The sequence below is a fragment of the Geotrypetes seraphini genome, chromosome 4 (genome assembly GCF_902459505.1).
Source record: "Geotrypetes seraphini chromosome 4, aGeoSer1.1, whole genome shotgun sequence".
Taxonomy (NCBI): Eukaryota; Metazoa; Chordata; class Amphibia; order Gymnophiona; family Dermophiidae; genus Geotrypetes; species Geotrypetes seraphini.
Genome location: NC_047087.1, coordinates 19,291,973 through 19,317,011, shown reverse-complemented (window position 1 = coordinate 19,317,011; position 25,039 = coordinate 19,291,973). Strand labels below are relative to the sequence as shown.

Here is a 25,039-nt window from a genome sequence, read left to right as displayed (position 1 = left end):
ACTCTGCCCCTAACCCCCCGCAAATATTGAGGGTCTGCTGTACATCCCTTTTACCCTCTGGTGATCTTTCTTTAAGTCTAGGAAAGCTCGCAGATGGTCTGGTACAAAGAATGTATATTTCGTCCCTGCATATTTAAAGAGGCACTTGCATGGATACATCAGCTGAAACACTGCTCCAATTTCTCTAGTCTCTTGCCTCATTGCCAAGAAAAGTTTTATTCTCCCTTGTGTTTCTTTGTTCACATCAGAGAAAATCCATATTCGTTGGCCCAAGAAAGGAATTTGAGAATTGCAAAAATAGTTTCAATACTGAATTTAAATCTTGTTGAAAAAGTGAAAGAAACAAGTAGTGCCGCTCTTTCTTCAATCATTGAGGAAGCTGTTTCCAATATCGCTGATAAGTTTTCCAAATCCATTGTAGGATGAACTTGCTGCACTTGAATCTCGGTTTCAGCTTCGCTCCCTGGTTTTTTCTTAGGTAAAGGGAGATAGTATATCTTATTTAGCGGAGGTATAGCCTCAGGAGCGAAGTTTAAATTCTGAACTAAATACTTCCTGAACAATTCCACGGCTGACATTTCCATTGTCCTCGGAAAATTCAATAGGCGCAAATTGAGCCTCCTATTAAAATTTCTAACTGTTCTGTTTTTCTATGTACCACCACCATTTTATCCTTAACCAAACTGTCAACTGCTAATTTTAAAGTTATGTCCTCTGTAACCGTTTTAAATTTTAAGTCTTCAACAGTTTTAATTAAAGAATCCATCTTTCTTACCACATTATTTGTCTCTTGGGCTGACTTTTGTACTGTTCCATCCATTCTCTGGAGAATTCCCCAGACATCCAATAGAGCAGGGATCTCAAAGTCCCTCCTTGAAGGCCGCAATCCAGTCGGGTTTTCAGGATTTCCCCAATGAATATTCACTGAAAGCAGTGCATGCACATAGATCTCATGCATATTCATTGGGTAAATCCTGAAAACCCGACTGGATTGCGGCCCTCAAGGAGGGACTTTGAGACCCCTGACCACATCATCACTGCCTACCTAGACTCACACTGGTTACCAATACAAGCACGAATTCGATTCAAACTATACTGTCTATTATTCAAAGCAATAAATGGCACTGCCCCCACTTACCTAAACAACCGCCTAAATCAGAACCTTACTACTAGACAAAGGAGAACTCAGACCCCATTTACCTACCCCCCATTAAAAGGTACTCAGCGCAAGAAGATGTTTGACAATCTACTAGCGACGCAAGCAACGAAACTTGACCACTCCATCTCCAACTTGCTGACAACAACGATCGACTTCAAATCATTTCGAAAAGAAATCAAAACCCTGCTATTCAAAAAATTTATCTAGATATCTTAACTCTTCCCCTCATCCTCCCCTCCCCTGTAAATTCCTCCTCAAAGTCTCTCCCATGTAAGCAGCTCCCTAAATTGTAAATCTCCTGGAAATGTCCAGTTAGCCTCTTTTGTAATCCGCCTAGAACTGCAAGGTATGGGCGGAATAGAAGTCACTAATGTAGAGTAACCTCTGAAGAAGTGGAAGAGATCCCTTCAATTCCAGATGACTTCACTTTTATCGCGGGGCCTTTTTCCACCTGGCTCCCCCTCCAAAGCGAACATACCCAAAACCACCTCAGTATCGGTAACAGAGACACAGGCGAACCCACCGCAGGACATGGAGGAGCTATGGGGGCAGGAGGCCATAGTGAGACTTCCAGCTCAGGCGCAGCTACCGAGTCCCGAGGTGTCAGCGCAAGCGATCCTCACACTCCCCCAGTCAAAGGAACCCCGGCTGCAAAATCGAGTAGAGTTTGGCTCGTTGGCGTCGATGTATCAGTCGGTAGAGGTCCCGTCCGGATCACGCCTTTGTGCTTTGTATGAGGCATCTCAAAAAGGAATCTAGCATAACGCTAGGAAGGTAACAACAGACCCCACTAGTGCACGCCAGCCGCCGCTGGCCACTCCCCCCCCCCCCCCGCCCTCTTTTTTTTCTTGAAGAAATCTGGTAACCCTACTCTGACAAACTTTGGTAACAAACCAAGAGAAAGTTTTATCCAAAGCAATTCCTGCACAGCGGCTGTTACAGCTATTAAACTGTTATTAGAATTATTTTGTTATAACAAGTGGGCAAACTCCACATATTCTTCTTTTCGTAAGAAATTCTTAATGTTAAAAGAAAAATGGGAAAGAAAATACTATACACTGACTTGAAATTTCAAAAAAAGTTATATACATAAAGGAGACCAGATATAAAAGTGGGGGCCAGATTTAAGCATATTTCATTTGGAGGAACAGAGTGTAAAAAGGCCAAAAGGACAAACACAAACTGATTTTCAAACAGTGAAGTGTTAAATTCCTACAGGCCTGATAAGCAAAGCAAGTTAAGCATCTGCCAGCAGGTGGCAAATTTGTGACTCACTTATGTGTGCATTTTCAGCCATTATATCAATGAAATGGGGCCTTTTTAACTGGGTCAATGGCCATATTTTAGATTACAGAGAAAGCCCATTATTGGGGATGGGCAAAGGCAGAGCTCCCACTTATACTTTCAGGGCAACATTGAGCAGCTAAATGGATAATTACACATTTAAAATTTGGCCCACTGAATAGCAGGGCTAGTTTTAAATAGTCTGTCCTCGACAAATGGCCATTCTTAGCGGTTCTAGTTAAATGGTTTTAGCACATTGAATATATGAATAAATTTGAGCACCAGTGCTTAAATTTTATACACTAACCATGCTAGCTTAAGCAATTTGGCAAGCGATTTGCAGGCTTTTAATTTTCTTTTTTTTGTGGGGGGGGGATGATGTGACCCCCATCTCAACATCCTAAATGACTAGAGAGCTATCTCAGAAACAGTAGCATAAGTCCCACTGCCCTTCCTTAGCTTCTGCTCTTTGGTCTCTTCCAAGCATATTTCCAAACTGGCGATCCAAAATGGTCTGCCTCCAAATGTGACACTGAGACTTGAGGATCTAGTGCATTTGGTGTGGCTAGAGTCTCAGAGGAAGAACGACTTGGAGACATGCTTCTTGGGTAGCTTGATAACTACTGCTGGTACCTGACCAGAGGGAGGCAGCGAGGCAAGCATCTCGCCAGGAGAAGACTTAGCAGATTTGTTCGAGGATGAGGATCCGCCGAACGAGGATGGCTTGATTAAAGTTGAAGCCGAGGTCAAGGCAGAATGCGGAACCCCTGTGAGCTTGACCGGATTTGAGATCAAGGTCGAGACTGTGGCAAGTGGATCCATATATCCAAAGAGTTTTTCCACCTGAACTCGACGACGTTTGTGGGCACGAGGCTGAAGAGTAGCGCAGCGGGCACACGACTTCGGACGATGGTCAGGTCCAAAACACTGAATACACCACCTATGTGGGTCAGTGAGGGAGATCACGCGCTGCCAACGGCTACACTTCTTGAAGCCTGTGACCATCTGGGACATAAATGGGAAAATGTCCTCAGTTAGGTCGAAGCCTGCAAGCTGAGGCCATGAGGCAGGCTCCGCCGTGACAGGGGGGGAAAAAAAAAAGTATTTTCTTCTTTTTTAATAAAATGCACAAGAAAAACACAGCGACCCTGAAAAGAAATAAAACACAAGCTGCAGTGAGAGAAGGCATGAAGTAGAACTGAGTCTAGCCCAGAGCATCGAACTAGGACTTCTCGGCTCCGCGGAGAACTGAGGAAACGCGCGCCCTGCACTGGGCGGAAGACACTCGCGCATGCGCGATGCGGCAGTCGAGAACTTTCTAAAGTTCTACAAGCAAGTCAGCTTGCGAAGCTGTCCATATCCGGGCTCCGTGGATGACGTCACCCATATGTGAGAATAGGCTGCCTGCTTGTCCTGGGATAATCTGTATCACTCTGCCTTCCTAGCAATAGTACAAAGAATTTTAAAATACTTAGGACTGTAAAATGTTTTGGGAAATTTGGTCTCTACATTCATCCTCCCCTTCAACTGTGCTACAAATGACAGCTCTTCCAGTAGCTCTGAAAGCTGCTAATGTAATCTGAGTTTCTGCATCATTTGTATCCAAATCAGATTTGTACATAGCGCCCTCCTGCTGGGAATGCAAATTAAATATAACAGAGAAAATGAGTAGGATGAGATGAACACAGAACAGCAACAATGAAAATGAAGCTTTAACAGAGGTTAATCTTAGTATACATGTCTCCTTTCGTATTCACTGTGATAGGGAATTAACAGATCCGCGAATAACTTTTTCATATGTTATTCGCTGTTTTCTATTAAATAGCGTCGTGAATATGGTGAAACCACGAATAACATGGTGGGAGACCTAGCCTGTTCCTGAAAGAGGCAAAACACGATGAAGGAAGTGCTGGGAATCAGTGATTTTCTCTGTAAACGCTTGGAATCAGCGATTTCTCTATGTAAGCTGATGTAATTTTGGGGGGGGAGGAGCCAGCAAGCTATAAACCGTGAATAATCGAAACTGCGATTACGGAGGGAGAAGTGTAATATGCCTCAGATGGCTTCCTTATCCAAGCCTAATTTAGTCCTTGTAGTAAGGGTCAGTAAAACCAATTGTGAACCAGCACACAAACTATAAAGCCACCACAAGAGAGGTAGGATTTTCATGATTTCATCGGGGAAACAAGTCACCATTTACAGAATCTATAATTTTAGACATACAGGGCTTTATACAGAAATCAATAAAATTTTCCATGAATTATATTTTAGCAAAATACCATCTTAGAAATTGAATCTGAGGCTAGAGATGCCTGTGGCTCTTAAAAGAATATTTTCATTAATAGAACAAAACTGAACTCAGTCTAGAAAGATCCCTGGGAAAGGCAATTTGGGGGGGGGGGAGGGGAATATCCCTTTTGAAAAAAAGTTACCTACCCTGCTAAATTCACAAAGTTAGAACAAAGCCTTTCCTGTAGTAGGTTTACACCAGAACTACCAAACAGGTTATTTTGACCCCTAACAAAATTTGTTTCATCTTAAACTAATTACTTTGTACATCTATGACTTCATTCTTCACTGGTGTTTTACATGCCATGTGGATTTCAACAAGGAAGCTACTGCATTTTTCAAGTTATAATCAGTCATTCCTAGAAAACCCAAATGACCACCTACACTAAAAATGGAATCACAGATTGTACTCAAAAAGATATGATAAAAGGAAGGGATAGGAAACATGGCATAGCAGAATAAAGAACTGTATGAACAAGACTCAGTGTCTTGATTCAATGGGGGGCAGATTCTCAAAACTAAAATCTGCCTTTAACGTGCTTGCTAAACCATGTATTTTAGCAGCGGATTATTAAAACAGCTTACCTTGGTCTTTTCCGAGTTTTCTAGCAGTCTCCAATACTGCTATGCAAATGTAGTACAATGAGCTCATTAAAATTAAAATGAGCACTGAGCAATTCTCTATCATCGTCGAGTGATTTCCTAACCTTGTGCCACATTTGTGGTCAAAATCTGCCAACAGGTCTGAGCTGTTACCTTACTTTCTGATCAGTGCCTGAGCGCTGATTGGCTCAGGCACTGACAGGAAAGTAAGGCTTAACAGCTCAAACTTGTCAGAAAATTTTGCCGTCGTTAAGCAACCCCCGACATCCCCCCTCCCCCGGCAGTAGGAGAGATGCAAACTTCCTCCCACTACATCTGGGGAGGGGCCTAAGACTCTGATTGTCCCAGGTTATTTAAAGCCCCTCCTATGGGAGGGGCCTTAGACATCTGGGCCAATCAGAGCCTTAGGCCCCACCAGGGAGGGGCCTAAGGCTCCGACTGTCACTGGCTCTGACTGGCCTAGGTTGTTTAAGGCCCTTCCTAGGTGTTTGGGCACAGTGATAGGCACATGCAAATAATAAACTGCAAAAAACTTCACCACCCAAGTTGTTTTACTGACTCAGCCTTTTCTAATTGGGGAGAAAACAGGAAAAAAGACATATGTGATCCAAAAAGGAAACAATTGGCAGGTTATACCCTCCTTGTTAAGAGCAGAATTATAAATAAGCTAAGGGGGAATTGCAGTGTAACATAGACATTTAAGCAACTACAGGAAAATTGTGTTTCACATGTCCACAAAGACCGGAGCAAAAAAAAAAAAAATCAGGTTTTCAAACTGGCTTTGAATTTCTGGTAATTATTTTCCTTTCATTTATTCCCGCTTCTCGAGTATATCTCAGCAGCGCAGAGGTTTTCCATTTGCCTTTAGTATTTAATCCACAAGCCTGTTCATAGGACCTACAGGGACCCCTGAAGAAGACAATAGTGTCAAAACACGGACCATGTTGTGTCCAAATGTTTCCAGTGTTTCAGGCCCTAAGACATTTTTTTGTGGATTATTTATGTGTTTAAATAAAGCCTTAATCTATTTTCCACAAGTTTTTTTGTTTCTCTTGTTTCAGTTATTGTCCTTTCATCTTAACAGTCAGCTTGTTCCAGTAAAGAGGAGCAAAAAATATGTTTGAATGGCAGTTCCTTAAACCTAATATATGTACATGGCAGCCATAAGTTGATGGCCACATAGAAAGCTTAGAAGTGTGAGAAGCTGAATAATGCAGCAAAGCAGCAAGAAGGCATAATATGTGAAAATGATTTTAAAATTAAAATGTACAGAAATGGGCAACCAGGTAACATGGTCATTTTTACCAGCCTTGTGCAGGAGTTTTGCTGCTATGCTTTGGATGGTCTGAAGCCTGTTATAAAGCCATCTCTATTTTGTGTTGGGCTATATTTTTACTCCATGGGGTAATTTTATATGCGACTTGAGTATAAAGAACAGCCTATAAAATTGGCCCAGCAGATAAATACATAAAAGTAGGAGTTAGGGACAGAGAATGTGTGGTTCAAAGGCAGGATTGTCACTTAAGTGTTTAAACCAATTCTTACTGCCACATGCACAAAGTTGCTCCTGCCTAGAGAATGAAACAGGGATGGGTACCCGCAATTAGTCAAGAGGCGGGGACGAGGACAGCCACTCCGCACAGTTGAGATATTTGCCTTGATTTTATTCTTCTGTTTTTAACAAACATTACTTCAAGAACATTGCACTCCGGTCTTTTGCCTTTTTGATTCCCTAAAAACTTACATCTTAGACCAGTGTTATCACAAACTGGGTGTCGTGAGATGCCAGTGAGGAGGAGAAGCGCCAACTGTGTGCTTACAGCGAGATACACGTCCTGTAGGATGTCAGCCAGTGACATCATCTCTACTCCTATCCCTGCACCTCTCCTCCATCAGTAACCCCTACCGGCGTAGAAATAGGCTCAGGGCCACAACTGTAAGGCCTCTGTGCACTTCCGGATGCCCTCCAGCCATGGCACCGAGTTTAATGTGCCGCAGCATCAAAATGTTTGTGGGACTTTGCCAACTGGATTCAATGATTAAAAAACCGCAGAAGTCACTTTTGGATTTAAATGAACTACTATGGAACCTTGGATTACAAGCATAATTCGTTCCAGAAGCATGCTCGTAAACCAAATTGCTCGTATATCAAAACGAGTTTCCCCATAGGAAGTAAGGGAAACTTGCTTGACTGGTTCCCACCCCCCCCACCCCCCCGAGAACCGGCATCACTCCCCCCTACCCCGGCCATGAATGCTCCCCTCGCCCCGACATCGTTCCACCCCCACCCCCGCATCCCCCGCCAGCCCAAACAGAAGCCTTACCCCATCTGGCACCTGCACGCAGCCCAGAGGACATGCCGGTGCAGGTGAACCAAGATCATTCCTGTTACCTCGGCCTTGAGCATCCATCTGCGCATGCTCAAGGCCTTGTGGCTCTCGCTCTCTCCAATATTCTTGGAGATCTCGGAGAATCTCAGCGAGAGAGAGAGAGAACCAGAAGTCCCTGAGCATGTGCAGATGCTCAAGGCCCAAGCAACAGGAAGGATCTTCGTTCACCGGTACGTTATGTTGGCTGTGTGCTGGTGCCAGATGGGGTAAGGCTTATGTGCGGGGGGGGGGAGGGGGAAGGGGAAGCGATGCTTGCAAATTGAGTCAACGCTCAGTTTGCAAGTCACGATTTGCAAGAATGTTTTGCTCGTCTTGCAAAACACTCGCAAACCGCATTACTTGCAAACTGAGGTTTGACTGTACTGTTAAATGACATCATTTGTGTCTTGTCTGCCCTTTGATGTGGCAACAAGAGTCTTGTCTGCTGATCAGATTCCTATCATCTGCAATGTCCTTCCATCACATGTGTCTTACGATTACTGAAACACTTTCATCCATCATTGCTGGAATCAAGAACAGTTCCAACATTTAGTAGACACCTATTTTCCTGTTCATCCACTACACAGTTTAGGTTCTCTTCCATACCCATGTCTGAAAGACAATCCAATGACACTTCCACCTCCGTATTCGCAGTTTCATCAACCACGGTTTCGGTTTTTCATTTGCAGGCTTTGCCCCCAAAATTACATCAGAGAACATCGCTGCTCCCAGCGTTGTACAGAGAAAATCTCTGCACTTTCTTCCCAGGAACAGGTCAGGTTATTCGCGGTTTTATTATATTTTCTAGGGTTTTAAACAGAAAACCACGAATAACATACGAAAAGTTATTTGCGGTTTTTCTGTATTCGCCGACTTGTTATTTCCCTATCACTGCAAATACGGAGGGGGAAGTGTACCTTCTCAGATGATGTAAAAATATAGGCAACTGAATCTTTGGGAAGGTTGTCCCTAAACCAGGTTGAAATGGAAGGCTCTTTTTGTGATTTTTAAACAGTTGTACAGAATATCATCCTTTTTTATACCTTAATAAAAGATTTAAACATAAAATCACAAGTGTTCGAGGCTTGTACAAATGAAGACAGAGCTCACAGGGATGGGACAGAGCAGGGACAAACTCTGTCCCCATCTCATTCTCTACGCCTGCCTTGCAAGTGAAATAAGTGTGGCAGCTTTAAGAGGGAACAACTATGTCACACACATGCTCTCAAGTTGCATTTGTTTTATAAAGGAAACATATTATATTCTCTCTAATAATCACCCGGGTTATTATTAAAAACATTGGGTTTCCTGAAATCTAGGATTAGCTATCAATGAAGGCACAATTTCTCTCTTCCCTAAGAGATAAAAACTATATCCAAATTCAAGAAAGACTGGGACAAGTATCTCTAAGAGAGAAGAGCTAGTAGATGCCTGGAGAGGCAGAACAGAAAAACAAAGGGGTGGCAAACCACAAAAGTCAAATTAGGTGGAAAGGCTACAAATAACCAGGATGAGAGCAGGATTTTAATAAAGTGACTTAATTTTGGACTCCTGCTCTCATCCTGGTTATTTGTGGGCTTTCCATATCCCATATATTAGCTCTTCAAATAGAAGCAACTTGATATCAAATACTAGTATTATATCATATTTACCTTATAGCATTTACAGTGTTTTAATTTATATTTATTTAAATGGATATAAGGTAGTCTATATTTAGCTAAAAAATTATATATATATATATATATAATTTTGTAATTAACAGGTGATATATATATCTATATATCTATCTGCTATAATAAAACCCTAAGCGCGCATGCGCACTCTTACCTGCGTGTTCCGTGATCCCTGATCTGTAGGTCCGTGGCCGCCAGGAGTGCGCATGCGCGCTTAGCTTTGCCAGTGGCCGCCAGACAAATTGGAAAGCGCTGGCCTCCCTGCTCTCCACCTCGCGCAGACCTCCACCCAGGAAAAACGGCACTACCGGCCGAAGTTTATTTTTAAGATTAAAGATGCAGCGGCGGCTCCTCTCACGAGCCGCACCTGCATTGGAGAAGGCTTTCGATGCAGGCGGCGATCGTGAGAGAAGCCGCCGCGGCATCTTTAAACTTAAAAATAAACTTTGACAGGTAGTGCCGTTTTTCCTGCTTTGCCCACTCTTTCAATGAATTTTCTTCACCGTTCAGATTCCGGAAGAGCTCCTCTGAGGCTATTAGCCATCTATCGGGGATGTCCACAGAAAGACAAACAGAGCAAGCCCAGTTTAACGTTTGCCAAATTAGCTCCGCTCCAGCACCAGCGGAAGGTGCGTTTGTCATAACTGTGCGACTCCAGACTGGCGAGGAATGACGAGCATACAGGAGCATGTCACATGGGAAGGACGCTGTTCGACGTGTGAGGGGGGGGAGGACCTGTTCGTGTCCCTACGATTGGTTAGTGCTGCGATGTTAAGTGCTTTTCTGCAGTATTTGGCATGAAGCGTGCTGACTGACAGGTGTGAATTTTATTGACAAATTTTTCAACAAAATACAAAAACAGAAAATTAAGGCATAAATTTTACAACAATACAAATTGAGTAGCAGGGGAAGGAAAGGGGGGAAGGAAACTAAAGAAGAACGAAAGGGGGGAAAGCAGAAAGAGAAGTAAAAGAAGAGGAGGTCCCCCAGAGGCTAGAGATAAGAAAGAAAGCAACATGATACTCAAAAATGAAAAAATTTGTATGATTATAAAGAATGCAAATAAGTCTTAAAAATGGCCCATTTCTGGACAACTTTATTGTTCAGAGGTAAGGCTGCTGCACAGGGAAATGGAGGGGGAGTAAATGCTGTTGCTGCTGCACAGGGAAGTGGGATGGGGAGGGAAATATTGCTGCACAGGGAAATGGAGGGGGAGGGAATGCTGCTGCAGCTGCTCCACAGGGAAGTGGGGGGAGAGGGAAATGCTGTTGCTGCTGCACAGGGAAGTGGAGTGGGGGAGGGAAATGTTGCTGCACAGGTAAATGGAGGAGGAGGGAATGCTGCTGTTGCATAGGAAAGTGGGGTGGGGGGGAAATGCTGCTGCACAGGGAAATAGAGGGGGAGGGAATGCTACATAGGGGGCAGGGAGAGAGACAGATAGAAAGACAGACAGACAGCGGGAGGGAGACAGAAAGGAAGAAAGACACAGGGGCAAGAAGAGGGACAGAAAAACAGACAGAGAAAGGGGGCCAGGGAGAGAGAAATACAGCAGGAGGTAAAGAGACAGAAAGAAAGAAAGACATATATTCTAGCACCCGTTAATGTAACGGGCTAATATATCACACCTGTTAATTACAAAATTTATCATTAAGTACACTACTCCCTCCGTATTCGCTGTGATAGGGGATTAACAGAACCGCAAATACTGAAAAACCATGAATAACTTTTTTATGCGTTTGCTGTTTTCTATAAAAACCATTGTGAATATGGTGAAACCGCGAACAACATGGTGGGAGACCTGGCCTGTTTCTGAAGGAGAGGCAAAACACGGTGAAGAAAGAGCTGGGAATCAGCGATTTTCTCAGTAAACGCTTGGAATCAGCGATTGCTCTATGCAAGCTGATGTAATTTGGGGGGGGGGGGGGGAGGAGCCAGCAAGCTAAAAACCGTGAATAATCGAAACGATTGCTGAAACCGCGAATACGGAGGGAGTAGTGTAATCTATGTACATGGTGAATTGATCAATTATCAAGTTTCTAAAGTTTGTACGTTGAATATCAATTCTCTGTGTGATGCACAATTTTATTACACATTATTTATTTTAGAATTTGTTCTTTTAAACTTGTATGTTATAAAACTATGTTCATTTGATACAGTTGATTCATTTGATAAAATTTTTGTAAAATTTTAATTTTGTTTTAGACGCCTGAAGCAAGCAATAGAGGCCAAAACACCTACGTATCGGGTCTTTATTGATGCACTAAAGAAATAAGTGCACCTCAGGTCGCCTTTGCTGTCTTTCTTGCCACTCTAGCTTGGGAAGGTAGCACCTCCTGTTTTGTTGCGATAGAAATATACATTCACACGAACAAAATGAAAAATTTGAAGTTTTGCATCACGTCCAGGTTTCTGTTGTCTACTCCACATCTCAACTTTTGCTGCTAGCCACACCTAAGGAATAAGAAGATCAGGATCTCTGAGGTACCAAAAAGACTTAAGGCTCCTTTTATCAAGCCGCGCTAGCGGGGTTAATGCGCACGACTTTTCATCACATGTTAACCCCCGCGCTGGCCAAAAACTACCGCCTGCTCAAGAGGAGGCGGTAGTGGATAGCGCGTCCCACGGTTTAGCGCACGCTATTACGCGCATTAAACTGCTAGCGCGGCTTGATAAAAGGAGCCCTTAGGGGTTCTTTCTCTATGGTGCACTTATTAAGTGCTACACAGCCCACAGGCATATAATAGGCTGGGCATCATTTATTTATTATTTTAGGTATCTAAACGGTTTACAATCAAGTATTCTAGCATTTTCCCTATCTGTCCCGGTGGGCTCACAATCTGTCTAACAAACCTGGGGCAATGGAGGATTGAGTGAGTTGTCCAGGGTCACAAGGAGCAGTGCGGGATTTTAACTCACAACCTAATGGTGCCGAGGATGTAGCCCTAACCACCAGGCCACTCCTTCCTCATCTTAGTAAAAGGAGCCCTTAGTTAGCCAGCTTTAAGAGACCAGCCATTTCTAATAAGTCACTTTTATTGATTTTGTAGACTGTTTATATTCAAGCTCTGTGTATTAGGGGTAAATCCCTCTAACTCAGGGGTGTCAAAAGTCCCTCCTCAAAGGCCGCAATCCAGTCGGGATTTCCGGATTTCCCCAATGAATATGCATGAGATCTAGTAACATACAATGAAAGCAGTGCATGCAAATAGATCTCATGCATATTCATTGGGGAAATCCTGAAAACCCGATTGGACTGTGGCCCTCAAGGAGGGACTTTGACACCCCTGCTCTAAATCATTCCTCATCTCGCTTTCCCTTGGTGTCTTATTCAGTTATATTCAGGTTTTGCATACTTTGGGACTCTGGAGCACAACACATTTAATCTGTTGCTGTTTATTTTGGGTTCACACACACCACACACAAATAAATATTTACTGACCCTTAAAACAAGCCAGAATGGATGAAAAGACTACATGGATTAAACATGAGAGTAGGTATTTTCTAAAGTGCAGTAAATTCAACTGAAGTACCTCTTAAAGCATGCAAATGTCACGCACATGATCACTCTGGGCATTGAGCCCAGCTGGAAAGGAATGAGATAAATTTGGAATGGCATTCCCTAACCCCTTTTCCATTTCCAGAAACCTACCCTAGGCATAAATGCAGCCCCAACTTCTATAAATGCTTCAGCTGAAGCTAGACAGCGCTGCTGAACTCCATAGATTCAAACACTAAAAGCTAATAAGTCAGATGAAGTACATATATCCCTACAGATCAGCACATTCCATTATTTATTTATTCAATTTTCTATACCGTACTTCCAAGCGAGTTCAGAACGGTTTACATGAATTTATTCAGGTACTCAAGCATTTTTTCCTGTCTGTCCCGGTGGACTCACAATCTATATAGTGCACCTGGGGCAATGGGGGATTAAGTGACTTGCCCAAGGTCACAAGGAGCAGCGTGGGTTTGAACCAACAACCTCGGTGTGCTGAGGCTGTAGCTTTAACCACTGCGCCACACACTCCCCTTTATTGAAATAAAACTTCAGCTTCTATATGCACAGTATGTATAAAGTCCCTCAGTGCTTTTCCTTGAATACTAAAATGAAATTACAGTACACTTCTCCCTCCATATTCACAGTTTCAGCTTGCTGGCTTCTCCCCCAAATTACATCAGCTTGCATAGAGAAATCGCAGATTCCAAGCATTTACAGAGAAAATCACTGATTCCCAGCACTTTCTTCACCGTGTTTTGCCTCTCCTTCAGGAACAGGCCAGGTCTCCCACCATGTAATTCGTGGTTTCACCATATTCACGATGATTTTTAATAGAAAACAGCGAACATATGACAAAGTTATTTGTGGCTTGTCTGTTTTTGCGGTTCTGTTAATCCCCTATCACAGTGAATACGGAGGGAGAAGTGTATTATATATATCCTCTCAGTGTGCTTCTCGTACTTTTAAATTGCTGTTAATTGAACCAGTCAATGAACCACATCTCAAAAGATCCTCCCACATTTGTAACCCTTCAGAATACTTGTTTGGGATTAAAAAAAAAAAAAGCGATCAGAAAACATTTTCCTATCAAAATATACAGCAATCACATGCGGATTGTCACTTTTATGTGCATTGAATGATGTAAAAATAACAGTACATACTGTGAAACCTCATCCGTAAAAAAAAGGATGAATACATAGGGCTCCTTTTACGAACAGGGCTGTGGAGTCGGTAGATAAATGTTCCGACTCAGACTCCTCAGTTTTTTGTACTTCAGACTCCGACTCCGACTCCACAGCACTGGTTAATTTTCAGATCGTTAAAATGGAATGTCAAGTTGAGAGAAATGAGCTTTTTCGACACCACCTTCTTTTTGCTTTTAATCAAGGTTCTAAGGCCGCAGAAGCTGCTTGCAACATTTGTGCTTATATAGTGGGTGTTATAGCTGAAAGAATCGCTCGTGATTGGTATGCCAAGTTCAAAAATGGAGTCGGTAGATAAATGTTCCGACTCCGACTCAGGTACCCGAAATTTCCTCCGACTCCACAGCCCTGTTTACGAAGGTGCGTTAGGGCCTTAATGCACGGAATAGCGTGCGCTAAAATGCCTTGCGTGCTAGCCGCTACCGCCTCCTCTTGAGCAGGCGGTAGTTTTTCAGCTAGCGCATGCTATCCGGTGCGTGCACTAAAAATGCTAGCACACCTTTGTAAAAGGAGCCCATAGTTTTGGACAATTGGCCAAGAAATGAATTTGCCTATATACTTCAGAAAAATCACCATCATACCATATAATGAACAAAGTTAGTTATGTTTATTGAAAGCTCCTATACCGCTACTAATGACTAGGGAGTCAATGAGCTTCTGTAAAAGTGTTACGCTACATGAGCTTCTGTAGAGCTGTTACCGTACAGAATTACATAGAGCTTCTGCGATGTGTTACAATACAGGGTTATTAATACCGGCATAGTTATGCCCATAATCAATCATCCTACTTATGTTACTGGCACACTTGCATGAACACGTTTACACCAAATTAATTGTCCTACGTATATACACATATAATACTACCGTGTTTCCCCCCAAATAAGACAATGTCTTAAATTAATTTTGGGCCCAAAAAATGCACTAGGTCTTATTTTTTTCATATACAATGATCATCTCTCCCTCCCTCTCTTCCACCCCAATTCTTCCTCTTTCCTTTCTCTCCCCCACATGTGAATCTTTCCTCTTTTCTCACCCACCCCCCTGTGCCTTTCCTCACCCATCCCCCTGTGCCTTTCCTCTCCAGCATTTATCTCTCATTTCCTCCCCAGCATTTATCCCTCATTTCCTCCCATCCCCCCAAGCAAGCAGAACTGCTTGCACTGTGCACAGCATCTTTCTATTCGTTCCTCCCATCCCTCATGCAGAACCCTTGCTCAACGTCTATCCCTCCCTTCCATGCAGAACCCTTCAGCAGCTCCCCCCCCCACTGACCATCCTATCCTTCTATCTCTCCCTCCATTCAAACCCCGCCGACCACGAGACCTACATACCTCCCCTCCACAGAGCAGCGTCGGCAGCACTCTAAACAGGCTGCTTCGCGGCCATCTCCCGCCGGGGCCTTCTGTGCGCCGCGTTGCTGATGACATCATCAGTGATGCACAGAGGGAATGCCCCAGTGGGAGAAGGCCGCAAAGCAGCCTGTTTAGAGTGCTGCCAACGCTGCTCTGTGGAGGGACGTAGTAGGTCTCGTAGTCAGAGGGTCGGCGGGGTTCAGACGGGAGGGAAGTATGGAAAGCTGGGAGAGTCAATGGGAATTCAGCTGCACGGTGGGGTGGTGGGGAAAGCGCTGCTGCCGGCGAATCCAGGAACTAGGGCTTATTTTTGGGGTAGGGCTTATATTACATGCATCCCTGAAAGTTCTAGTTTCCTCTCTGTCAGCTTCATAATTTCAGTTGAAGTAGTCTGAGAAAAGGATAGTCTTTATCCCTTTTTAGAATTTTCCAGTGTTCTTTTTGAGCTTTAATTCCTTCCATAGGGCGTTCCACCATGTTGGGGCCATTACCGAGAAGATTCTTGCCCTGGTGCTTTTGTATTTTATGTCTTTAAACAAAGATATTTGTAGTAAGGACTCTTGGCTCGAGCGCAGAGCATGCTGGGGCATATGGTTATTTAGTCTGGCCGCTAGGTATTGCGGTTCCGAGAGGTGAACAGTTTTGTGCGTCAGCAATAGGATTTTGAATTTCACCCTGCTCTCAATCGGAAGCAAGTGTATCTCTTTTACTAATGGGGTGACACTTGTCTGTCTCGATTTATTTAGCAAAACCCTGTTTGATCATATATTTCAGTAAACACAACAGGGTTGCATTGCAGCAATCAAAGATTGTGAGTACGAGGGATATTACTACGTTGGACATTGCTTGGTGGGAGAGGTAGGGTTTCAGTCCCCTAACCCAATAGAGTTTGCCATAAGCAAAGTAATTTCACCAACATACGTGGGGGGAGGATGGAAGAGAGGTATACATCACCTCTGGAATTTTGCAACTCATGAAATCACACATGGTGCATATGACCAAGAGCAAACGCACATGTTAGCGATGGTCAGTCATTCAGGACCAGGACTGTACTCTTTCATAATCACACAAAAATCATAAACCTATGAAACGCCAGGCAAGTGTGATTTTCCTTTCTCAGCACTTATAAAGTGAGAAAATACTTAGCTCCCTACACGTGCACCATAGATGGCTGAATAAATCAATGCCCCACAAATAATTAACCACCAGTGGACAAGAAAAGAGTGAAGATTGGAAAAGAAGAGGAGAAGAGGAAAAAAAAAAAAAGGAAGTTCAAGTGATAGAAAACATTTACTGCTTTAACTTTTAAATGGACTTCATCAGATGGTCTTTTTTTTTTTTTTTTGTAGAGTTTCTGCATTTCCATAAAATAACCCCCAAATGATATTACAAGGAAGGAAATTACTTTTTATGTGTTTTAGTAAATTAAGCCCCGGCAGGTAAACAGTAGTGGTAATATCACTGTCCACATTACTGTCCTATAATCCAGCAGAAAAAGTTCCATCACTGGAAGCAAACGAAGAAAGCAATACTCAGTGGGGTGAGGAGAAGACTAAGAAAACAGTATTAAGTCTACTTTTACAAGCTCCAATAAAGGAAGTCAGGGCTTAAATATGTATATTCCATAAGATAAGTAGTGAGGTTCAAGCACCATAACAGTATAGTGTACAAACAAAAAACACATTTCTGTGGAAAACAAGATGTTGAAAAAGAAGTCAAGATATGAGGCTAACAAATGATATAACAAGGTCACCTATATTTGAAACAACCTTCCAGTGGAAGTGGTAGGCAATGGTTTAAACAAGGCAGGAGGATCAAATACAGTGGTGCCTCACACAACGGACGCCTCGCACAGCGCACGCTGCGCACAACGAACTTTATGTCTTGATTCGTACAACGAACTTCGTTTCACACAACGAAGTCGCCCGAGCTGCATCCTTCCGCGCAGGCACTGCGCTTAACTGCCCTCTCTCCGCCTGGCTCCCTCTTGCCCCCCCGACTCCCCGACACGATCGGGGCAAAAAGGAGCCCAAGCCCTCTTGCCCCGCCGATTCCCCAACTCCCCGACAATATCGGGCCAGGAGGGAGCCCAAGTCCTCCTGGCCACGGCGACCCCCTAACCCCACCCTGCACTACATTACGGGCAGGAGGGATCCCAGGCCCTCCTGCCCTCGACGCAAACCCCCCCTCCCCCCAACGACCGCCCCCCCCAAGACCCTCCGACCGCCCCCCCAGCCGACCCGCGACCCCCCTGGCCGACCCCCACGACACCCCCAACCCCCTTCCCCGTACCTTTCTGTAGTTGGCCGGACAGACGGGAGCCAAACCCGCCTGTCCGGCAGGCAGCCAACGACGGAATGAGGCCGGATTGGCCCATCCGTCCCAAAGCTCCGCCTACTGGTGGGGCCTAAGGCGCCTGGGCCAATCAGAATAGGCCCGGGAGCCTTAGGTCCCTCCTGGGGGCGGGGCCTGAGGCACATGGGCCCAACCCGACCATGTGCCTCAGGCCCTGCCCCCAGGAGGGACCTAAGGCTCCCGGGCCTATTCTGATTGGCCCAGGCGCCTTAGGCCCCACCAGTAGGCGGAGCTTTGGGACGGATGGGCCAATCCGGCCTCATTCCGTCGTTGGCTGCCTGCCGGACAGGCGGGTTTGGCTCTCGTCTGTCCGGCCAACTACAGAAAGGTACGGGGAAGGGGGTTGGGGGTGTCGTGGGGGTCGGCCAGGGGGGTCGCGGGTCGGCTGGGGGGGCGGTCGGAGGTTCGTGGGGGGGGCGGTCGTTGGGGGGAGGGGGGGTTTGCGTCGAGGGCAGGAGGGCCTGGGATCCCTCCTGCCCGTAATGTAGTGCAGGGTGGGGTTAGGGGGTCGCCGTGGCCAGGAGGACTTGGGCTCCTTCCTGGCCCGATATTGTCGGGGAGTTGGGGAATCGGCGGGGCAAGAGGGCTTGGGCTCCCTTTTGCCCCGATCGTGTCGGGGAGTCGGGGGGGCAAGAGGGCTTGAGCTCCCTCTTGCCCCGATCGTGTCGGGGGTGCCAGGGACCACACGGAGTCACCCACCGTACCACCCGATTCGGGTAAGCGCAGGTATCGGTGGGTGGCTTATTTGCGGGGGGGTGCCTTATTTTACATTTTTTTCTAAAAAGGGGGGGCTGTCTTATTTGATGGCCCTGCCTTATCATCGGGGAAACACGGTAGAAAAAAAAAAAAAAATGAACAGTTAAGTCCCAGTTTTTGCCGCTGAGACTCTGCCCTCTCTCACTGTAAAATTAGACTCTACTTAGTCTGTCTTTAAATTTAAAAAATGTGTGTTGTTTTAAAAAACAATTATGTTTTTAGATGTATCTAAATAAAAATAATAACCAAAAATTTATCTTTTTTTATGTCATCTTAGCATATTTTATGCTACAGAACGAATTATTTTTTTTAACATGTATTGTTATGGGAAAACACGTTTCACATAACGAACTTTTCGCATAACAAACTTGCTCCTGGAACGAATTAAGTTCGTTGTGTGAGGCACCACTGTACATTCTTAGCGAGTACCATAGAGCAGACATGGGCAAACTACGGCCCGCGGGCCATTTCCGGCCCGCCGAGACAGTACAGGGTCACGAGCGCCCCTCCTGCTGAGAACAAGGGGACCCGCCGCCGAGAGGAAAGGCGCCAGAAGCAGCACAAGGCTGAGCTGAGATGTACAGTGACATTTTTGACCTGAGCGGAAGAAGCAGAGGAATGTGCGGCAGGAGCGCAGGCAGCGTCTTCTGGGAGGATCTTCTAGGCCCCAGCGCTAATTGCAGTGGTTTATGTCCCTTTTGAGTCCCTTTCAGCACCTTCCTCTAAAATAAAATGCAAGCCGTGCCAGTCCCGGCAGCCTTTCCGTGGCATCCAAAGCCGGGGAGGAAAGGAAGGCACCTCCGATCTTTGCAGCCCAAGTAAAAAAAGGTTTCATGGGAGGAGTGGCTGGGTCAGGAGGGAAGCTTGCAAAAAGTCCACAAGTGGGTGTGGAAATAGGGGATAGAGATCTGGGCAGGAAATTCCAAAGCTGCCTGAGCAGATGGGGAAATCTCTCATTTCCATCAGCTGGCTGATCGGGCTGTCCACACTTACCGATCCTTGGCTGGAAAGAAAGGGACCACCACCCAAGGAATGGCCGACGTTTTGATCGAATGGGCTTTTACTTGGAGGCTATAATCCTTAAAGGCCGTTCTTTGACATTATCTCAAGTTTGTGGGCGGCTGCCTGTGGGCTGAACTCTAGGGGCTGCCAGAAGGAGAAAATAAGGAAAAGGAACAACCTCCGGGGACTCCTGACTGCATCCTGCGCAAATGAAAGGTCCAGACCTGCAGCACCCATCCCTCTCTCCACAGGGGAGGAAGAAAAAAGGAAGGAAACAGCTGGCAGGGAGATTAGAGGAGGGGTAGGAGTCAGGGTGGAATGGAGAGATCAAATGAGGGAAAGGGGAGAGACAGAGGAATGAGAAAGTAGAGAGAGATTGATGTTGGGAAAGGGGGTCAGCAGAGAAATAAGGAAAGAGGGACAAATATGCTAGATCTGGTGTAGGAGAGATTAAAATGAAGAGAGCAGTGAAGCTGGAATGAATCATATAAAAAGGAGGCGCAGGCTGGATGGAAAGGGAGAAGGGCATAGAAAGAAGGCAGATACCATATGGAAGGGGGAGAGGGCAGACAGTGGATGGAAGGGGCAGATGCTGGATTGAAGAGACAGAGAGAGAAGACGCTGGAAGGAAGAGAGGGAAAAGAAGATGAAAGCAGAAACTAGAGACAAGTCTGCCCTTTTTTTGGGGGGCGGTGTCTTTCTTTCTGCCTTAGCCCTTTCTCTTACCATCATCATTCTGCAGTGCATCATACCCCCCGGCCCTCTAGCAAATTTAAGAACCCATTGTGGCCCATGAGTCAAAAGGTTTGCTCACCCCTGCCATAGAGCCTGTTCCCTGAACGGGATGCTGTTTCATCATGTATTGCCCTGGATTGGTAGCATGGAATGTTGCTACTCTTTGGGTTTTGGCCAAGTACTAGTGACCTGGATTGGCCACTGTGAGAATGGGCTACTGGGCTTGATGGACCTTTGGTCTGATCCAGTAAGGCTATGCTTATGAATCCCTCCAGGTGTACAGGTAAATGAACATTCTAAAGTCAGCACAATCAACTAACTCCCACACACACTAGAACAGTCTGGTGCAGTGTTCCCTTAATTACACCCAGGGAATTATGTGAATATGCATAACTTCCTGCATAATATTGGCAAGCATAATCACATAATTTTGCATAATTTACATCACAGGAAGGCAGCGAGTCCAGGGCAACCGGAAAGCACACGGAGGCTGATGGGTGTTAACTGGGAGCAGGTAAACTGGTAGTCACCCCAAACCAGCCTGCAGCTTTCTCTCATCAGCAACCACAGGCGTGATGAAATCACACTGAAGGTCACAGAGAAAATCAAACCAGCAGAGAAGTAACAATGTGACTGGGGAGAAAGAAAGTTGTGTCAGAGGAGACCCAGTCCCATAGAGGAGGTCAGCATGGATGATAGGAGTACTTTTAACCTGGCTAAGAGAGCCCTGAACATTTCTCCCCTCTCTGGTGGCCCAGAAGGCCCCAGATAATGCTCTATAGGGCTAGATGGTCATGCCAACCCTAGTCAAGGCACCCAGGCCCTAGGAGACTTTGGCCTAAAATGATCAATTCTGCAGCTGAAGGCAAAAATTATTCACTTTTCAGTAATGGAAAATGCATCATTTTGCAAGCATAGTAGCAGCTCTAGCTGGACAATGCAAGCTGCAAAGAAGCCACACACAGTGCCTACATCAACAGATTCCTAGAACAAAGAGCTAAAACCTGAAAATAAAGTTTGCTTGTGTTTGTATATTTGCAGAGAAAACTTTTTAATGCATTTTCCACTTGACTCACGCCAAATATTGCTTTCTAATGGCTAGTCCTACTTATCTAACCAGTATGAAGCTACAGAAGTGGTGCCCAAAGTAGCACTCACTGCCAAGTCTTAAAGGACTTTAGGTACAACTTCCATCTAAATAAAATGAAACAAACATGAAGTGTATGATTTTTAAAAATGATTTTTAAAATATAAAATGGCTTTATTTGCTCCTGGCTTAACTCGATTAAAAAAAAAAAAAAGCAGCATACCTACATGGGTTGGAATTAAAACTAAACTAAATTACCTGAAAGGGGGAAGGGGAGAAGAGGGCTAGATCTCTAGAAAATCAAATTAGACTATGGGCTCCTTTAACGAAGGCGCGTTAGGGCCAAAACGCGCAGAATAGCGCACGCTAAAATGCCACATGCTAGCCGCTACCGCCTCCTCTTGAGCAGGCGGTAGTTTTTTGGCTAGCACGCACTAATCCAGTGCGTGCACTAAAAACGCTAGCGCACCTTCGTAAAAGGAGGTCTATAACTGCTGTAGCCTATAAAGTGGATTATGTCTCATGGGGGGGATGTTCACAAAATTTGAACAAATTAACAGAACCAAAAAAACTGCCAAATTAAACACTTCAAACAAAACTTTATGACATAACTATAAGTCTTCTATGTAAAATATGTTTGCTTATTCAGTGTAGCATGGTGAACTAGATGTCCTCACTAACCTAAGAAAGTAAACAGAACGTTAGGAATTATCACAAAAGGAATGGAAAACAAAGATGAAAATGTTATAATGCCCTTATATCGCTCTATGGTACAGCCGCACCTCTCGAATACGGTGTACAGTTCTGGTCACCATATCTCAAAAAAGATACAGCGGAATTAGAAAAGATATAGACAAGGACAACAAAAACAATAAAAGGAACGGGACAAGTTCCCTATGAGGAAAGGCAAAAGCAACTAGATCTCTTCAGCTTGGAGTAGAGACGGCTCAGGGGTGATATGATAGAGGTCTATAAAATACTAAGAGGAGTGGAAAGGGTAGATGTAAATCACTTGTTCACTCTTTCCAAAAATACTAGGATTAGGGGGCATGTGATGAAGCTACTAAGTAGTAGATTTAAAAGAAAACAAGGGAAAATATTTCTTTACACAATGTGTAATTAAACTCTAGAATTCGTTGCCAGAGAATGTTGTGAAATTAGTTAGCTTAGCAGGGTTTTAAAAAAGGTTTGGATCATTTCCTAAAACAGAAGTTCATAGGCCATTATTGAGATGGCTTGGGAAAATCATTGTTTAATCCTAGGATAAGCAGCATAAAATTTGTTTTACTACTTAGGATCTAGCTAGGTACTTGGGATCCGAGTTGCCCACTGTTGGAAACAGGATAATGAGCTTGATGGACCTTTTTCTGTCCCAGTATGGCAATTCTTATGTTCTTATTTTAAAGCACCTATCACAAGCTGTGCACTACTCATAATTTCTCACTAAATCCTCCTAGGATGAAGCCACAGGGGGAAAAATGGACCTGTCAAAATGAAGCCATCTACTATCAATCTCTATATTTAGCAATTCATAGAGATCAGGATAGTTTGGTACTGTTATTGCTAGACTATGGTAAAGCAGGAACCAGTCACATATTGTTTAGTTTGAAACACCACCACTGAACTTGCTGATTGTAAAACGTAAAGAGAAAAAAGAAAAACTGACAGATAAAAATTAGCCAAGCCAGGTCAAGTGATTACCACAGTATCATGCGCTGCAAATGTACTGAGAATGATACAACCCTACAAACTAGTATTTCGTCAACACAGAGAAAACACACAATAGAAAACAAGTCAAGACCAGACAAGGATGATCTAAAACAGACATAGTGCACAGATAGGGGAGAACTTTTCACCGAAGAAACCGAGTGTATCTTCACATTCTGTACAGTTTTCTATGCAGAAGCACCAATTCTGTGGCTCAGCCAGGTGAAGTGAAGCTCAGGCAGCTGCACTGCACAATCCTTCCCCACAACTGATTGCTAAACTTCAACTCTGTTAGTACTACTCAATCTGTAACATTTTCAATCATTGTAAACTGCATAGAACTTCACGGTCCTGCAGTATATAAACTATTATTATTATTATTAAGTGATAGCACAGTACCATGCACTGGGAATGTATCGAGATTGATACAACCCTACAAACTAGTGTCAAGTCCAGGGGTCTCTAAAGTCCCTCCTTGAGGGCCAAATCCAGTCGGGTTTTCAGGATTTCCCCAATGAACATGCATTGAAAGCAATGCATGCACATAGATCTCATTCATATTCATTGGGGAAATCCTGAAAAACCGACTGGATTCAGCCCTCAAGGAGGGCCTTTGGAGAACCCTGGTCTAGTCAATACAGAGAAGACACACAAGTAGAAAACAAGTGAAATTAACAAGAGCAGGCAAGGATGATGTAAAACAGATGTAGTGCAACGAATAAACCGAGCGTATCTTGATATTCTGTGCAGAAGCACCAATTCTGTGGCTCAGCCAGGTGAAGTGATTAGGTCAGTATCATGCCCTGGGAATGTATTAAGATTGATACAACCCTACAAACTAGCGTTTAGTCAACATAGAGAAGACACACACTAGAAAACAAGTCAAATTACCAAGTGCACAGACAGGGGAGAACTTTTCAACGAAGAAACCGAGCGTATCTTGAGAGTCTGTCTGATTTTAGGGTTTGGGAAAGCGGCCTTACCCTCAGATGGGGGCCCTCGGCCAGCTTCGCGGCCAGGCTCTCCAGAATGTCGGCCCTCAGGTCCACCAGGAACTTCATGCCCCCGTCCAGCCGGCTGAGGTGGCTGAAGAGCAGCTTGTACTGCGGGTTCAGGTAGTAGCGCAGGCGGTCCTCGAGCTGCAGCAGGGCGCCCGGCTCCCGCTGCTGCTGCACCTGCGGCACCTTGCCGCTCAGCTCGGCCACGGCGGCGTGGTCCACCCCGAAGCCGGCGGCCAGGCGGGCCAGGCAAGCGGCGCGCTCGGGCCTCTCCAGCGCCGCGTAGTAGCGCATGAAGCCCAGGCCCTGCGCCTCGGGCGGCGGCGGCGACTTCTCCTTGGTCTCGTAGGCGGGGAGGGGCGGCACGGAGCGGCTCAGCACGTCCTCCATGCCGCCGGCGGCCTCGGGCCGCCGCAGGGACATCGATGCGAGCAGCACGAGCCGCCGCCACCTCATGACCGACATCTGGCGAAGGGGGGGGGGGAGGAGACGCGGCGTCGCTTCCGCCGCACGCACGCCAGCGGCCAATCAGCGCCGGGCGACGGGGGTCGCCGCCGCGGCCGCCATGTTTGGTGTGGCTGACTGCCTGGGAAAAGAGGCGGGGCTGCGCAGGCAAATTAGAATACAGCGCACAGCTTCCTTTGTATGGAAGTCTTTGCCGTGCGTATTCAGTGTGGAGATCCTGAAAACCTGGTTTCAGGATGTCCGTAGTGGATTTGCATATACTGTACTGCCTCCTTTCTATGGAAATCTATTGTTATGCATATTCAGTGTGGAAATTGTGAAAACCTGGTTTCAGGAAGTCCAAAGTGGATTTGCATATACTGTACTGCCTCCTTTGTATGGAAATCTATTGTCATTCATATTCAGTGTGGAGATCCTGAAAACCTGGTTTCAGGATATCCATAATGGATTTGCATATACTGCCTCCTTTGTATGTAAATTTAATGTCATGCATATGAATTTTGG

General features: G+C 45.0%; 1 protein-coding gene across 1 annotated transcript in view; it reads right to left on the bottom strand.

The window, feature by feature from the left end:
• The window catches only part of MLYCD (malonyl-CoA decarboxylase), a 118,237-nt gene extending 93,581 nt beyond the window's left edge, over positions 1-24,656 (bottom strand). The window contains exon 1 of the mRNA XM_033943810.1: positions 24,056-24,656. Within this exon, the coding sequence (XP_033799701.1) occupies positions 24,056-24,535 (480 nt within the window). The 5' untranslated portion in view covers positions 24,536-24,656. The remainder of the gene's footprint in view (positions 1-24,055) is intronic.
• Between the last annotated feature and the right edge of the window lie 383 nt (positions 24,657-25,039).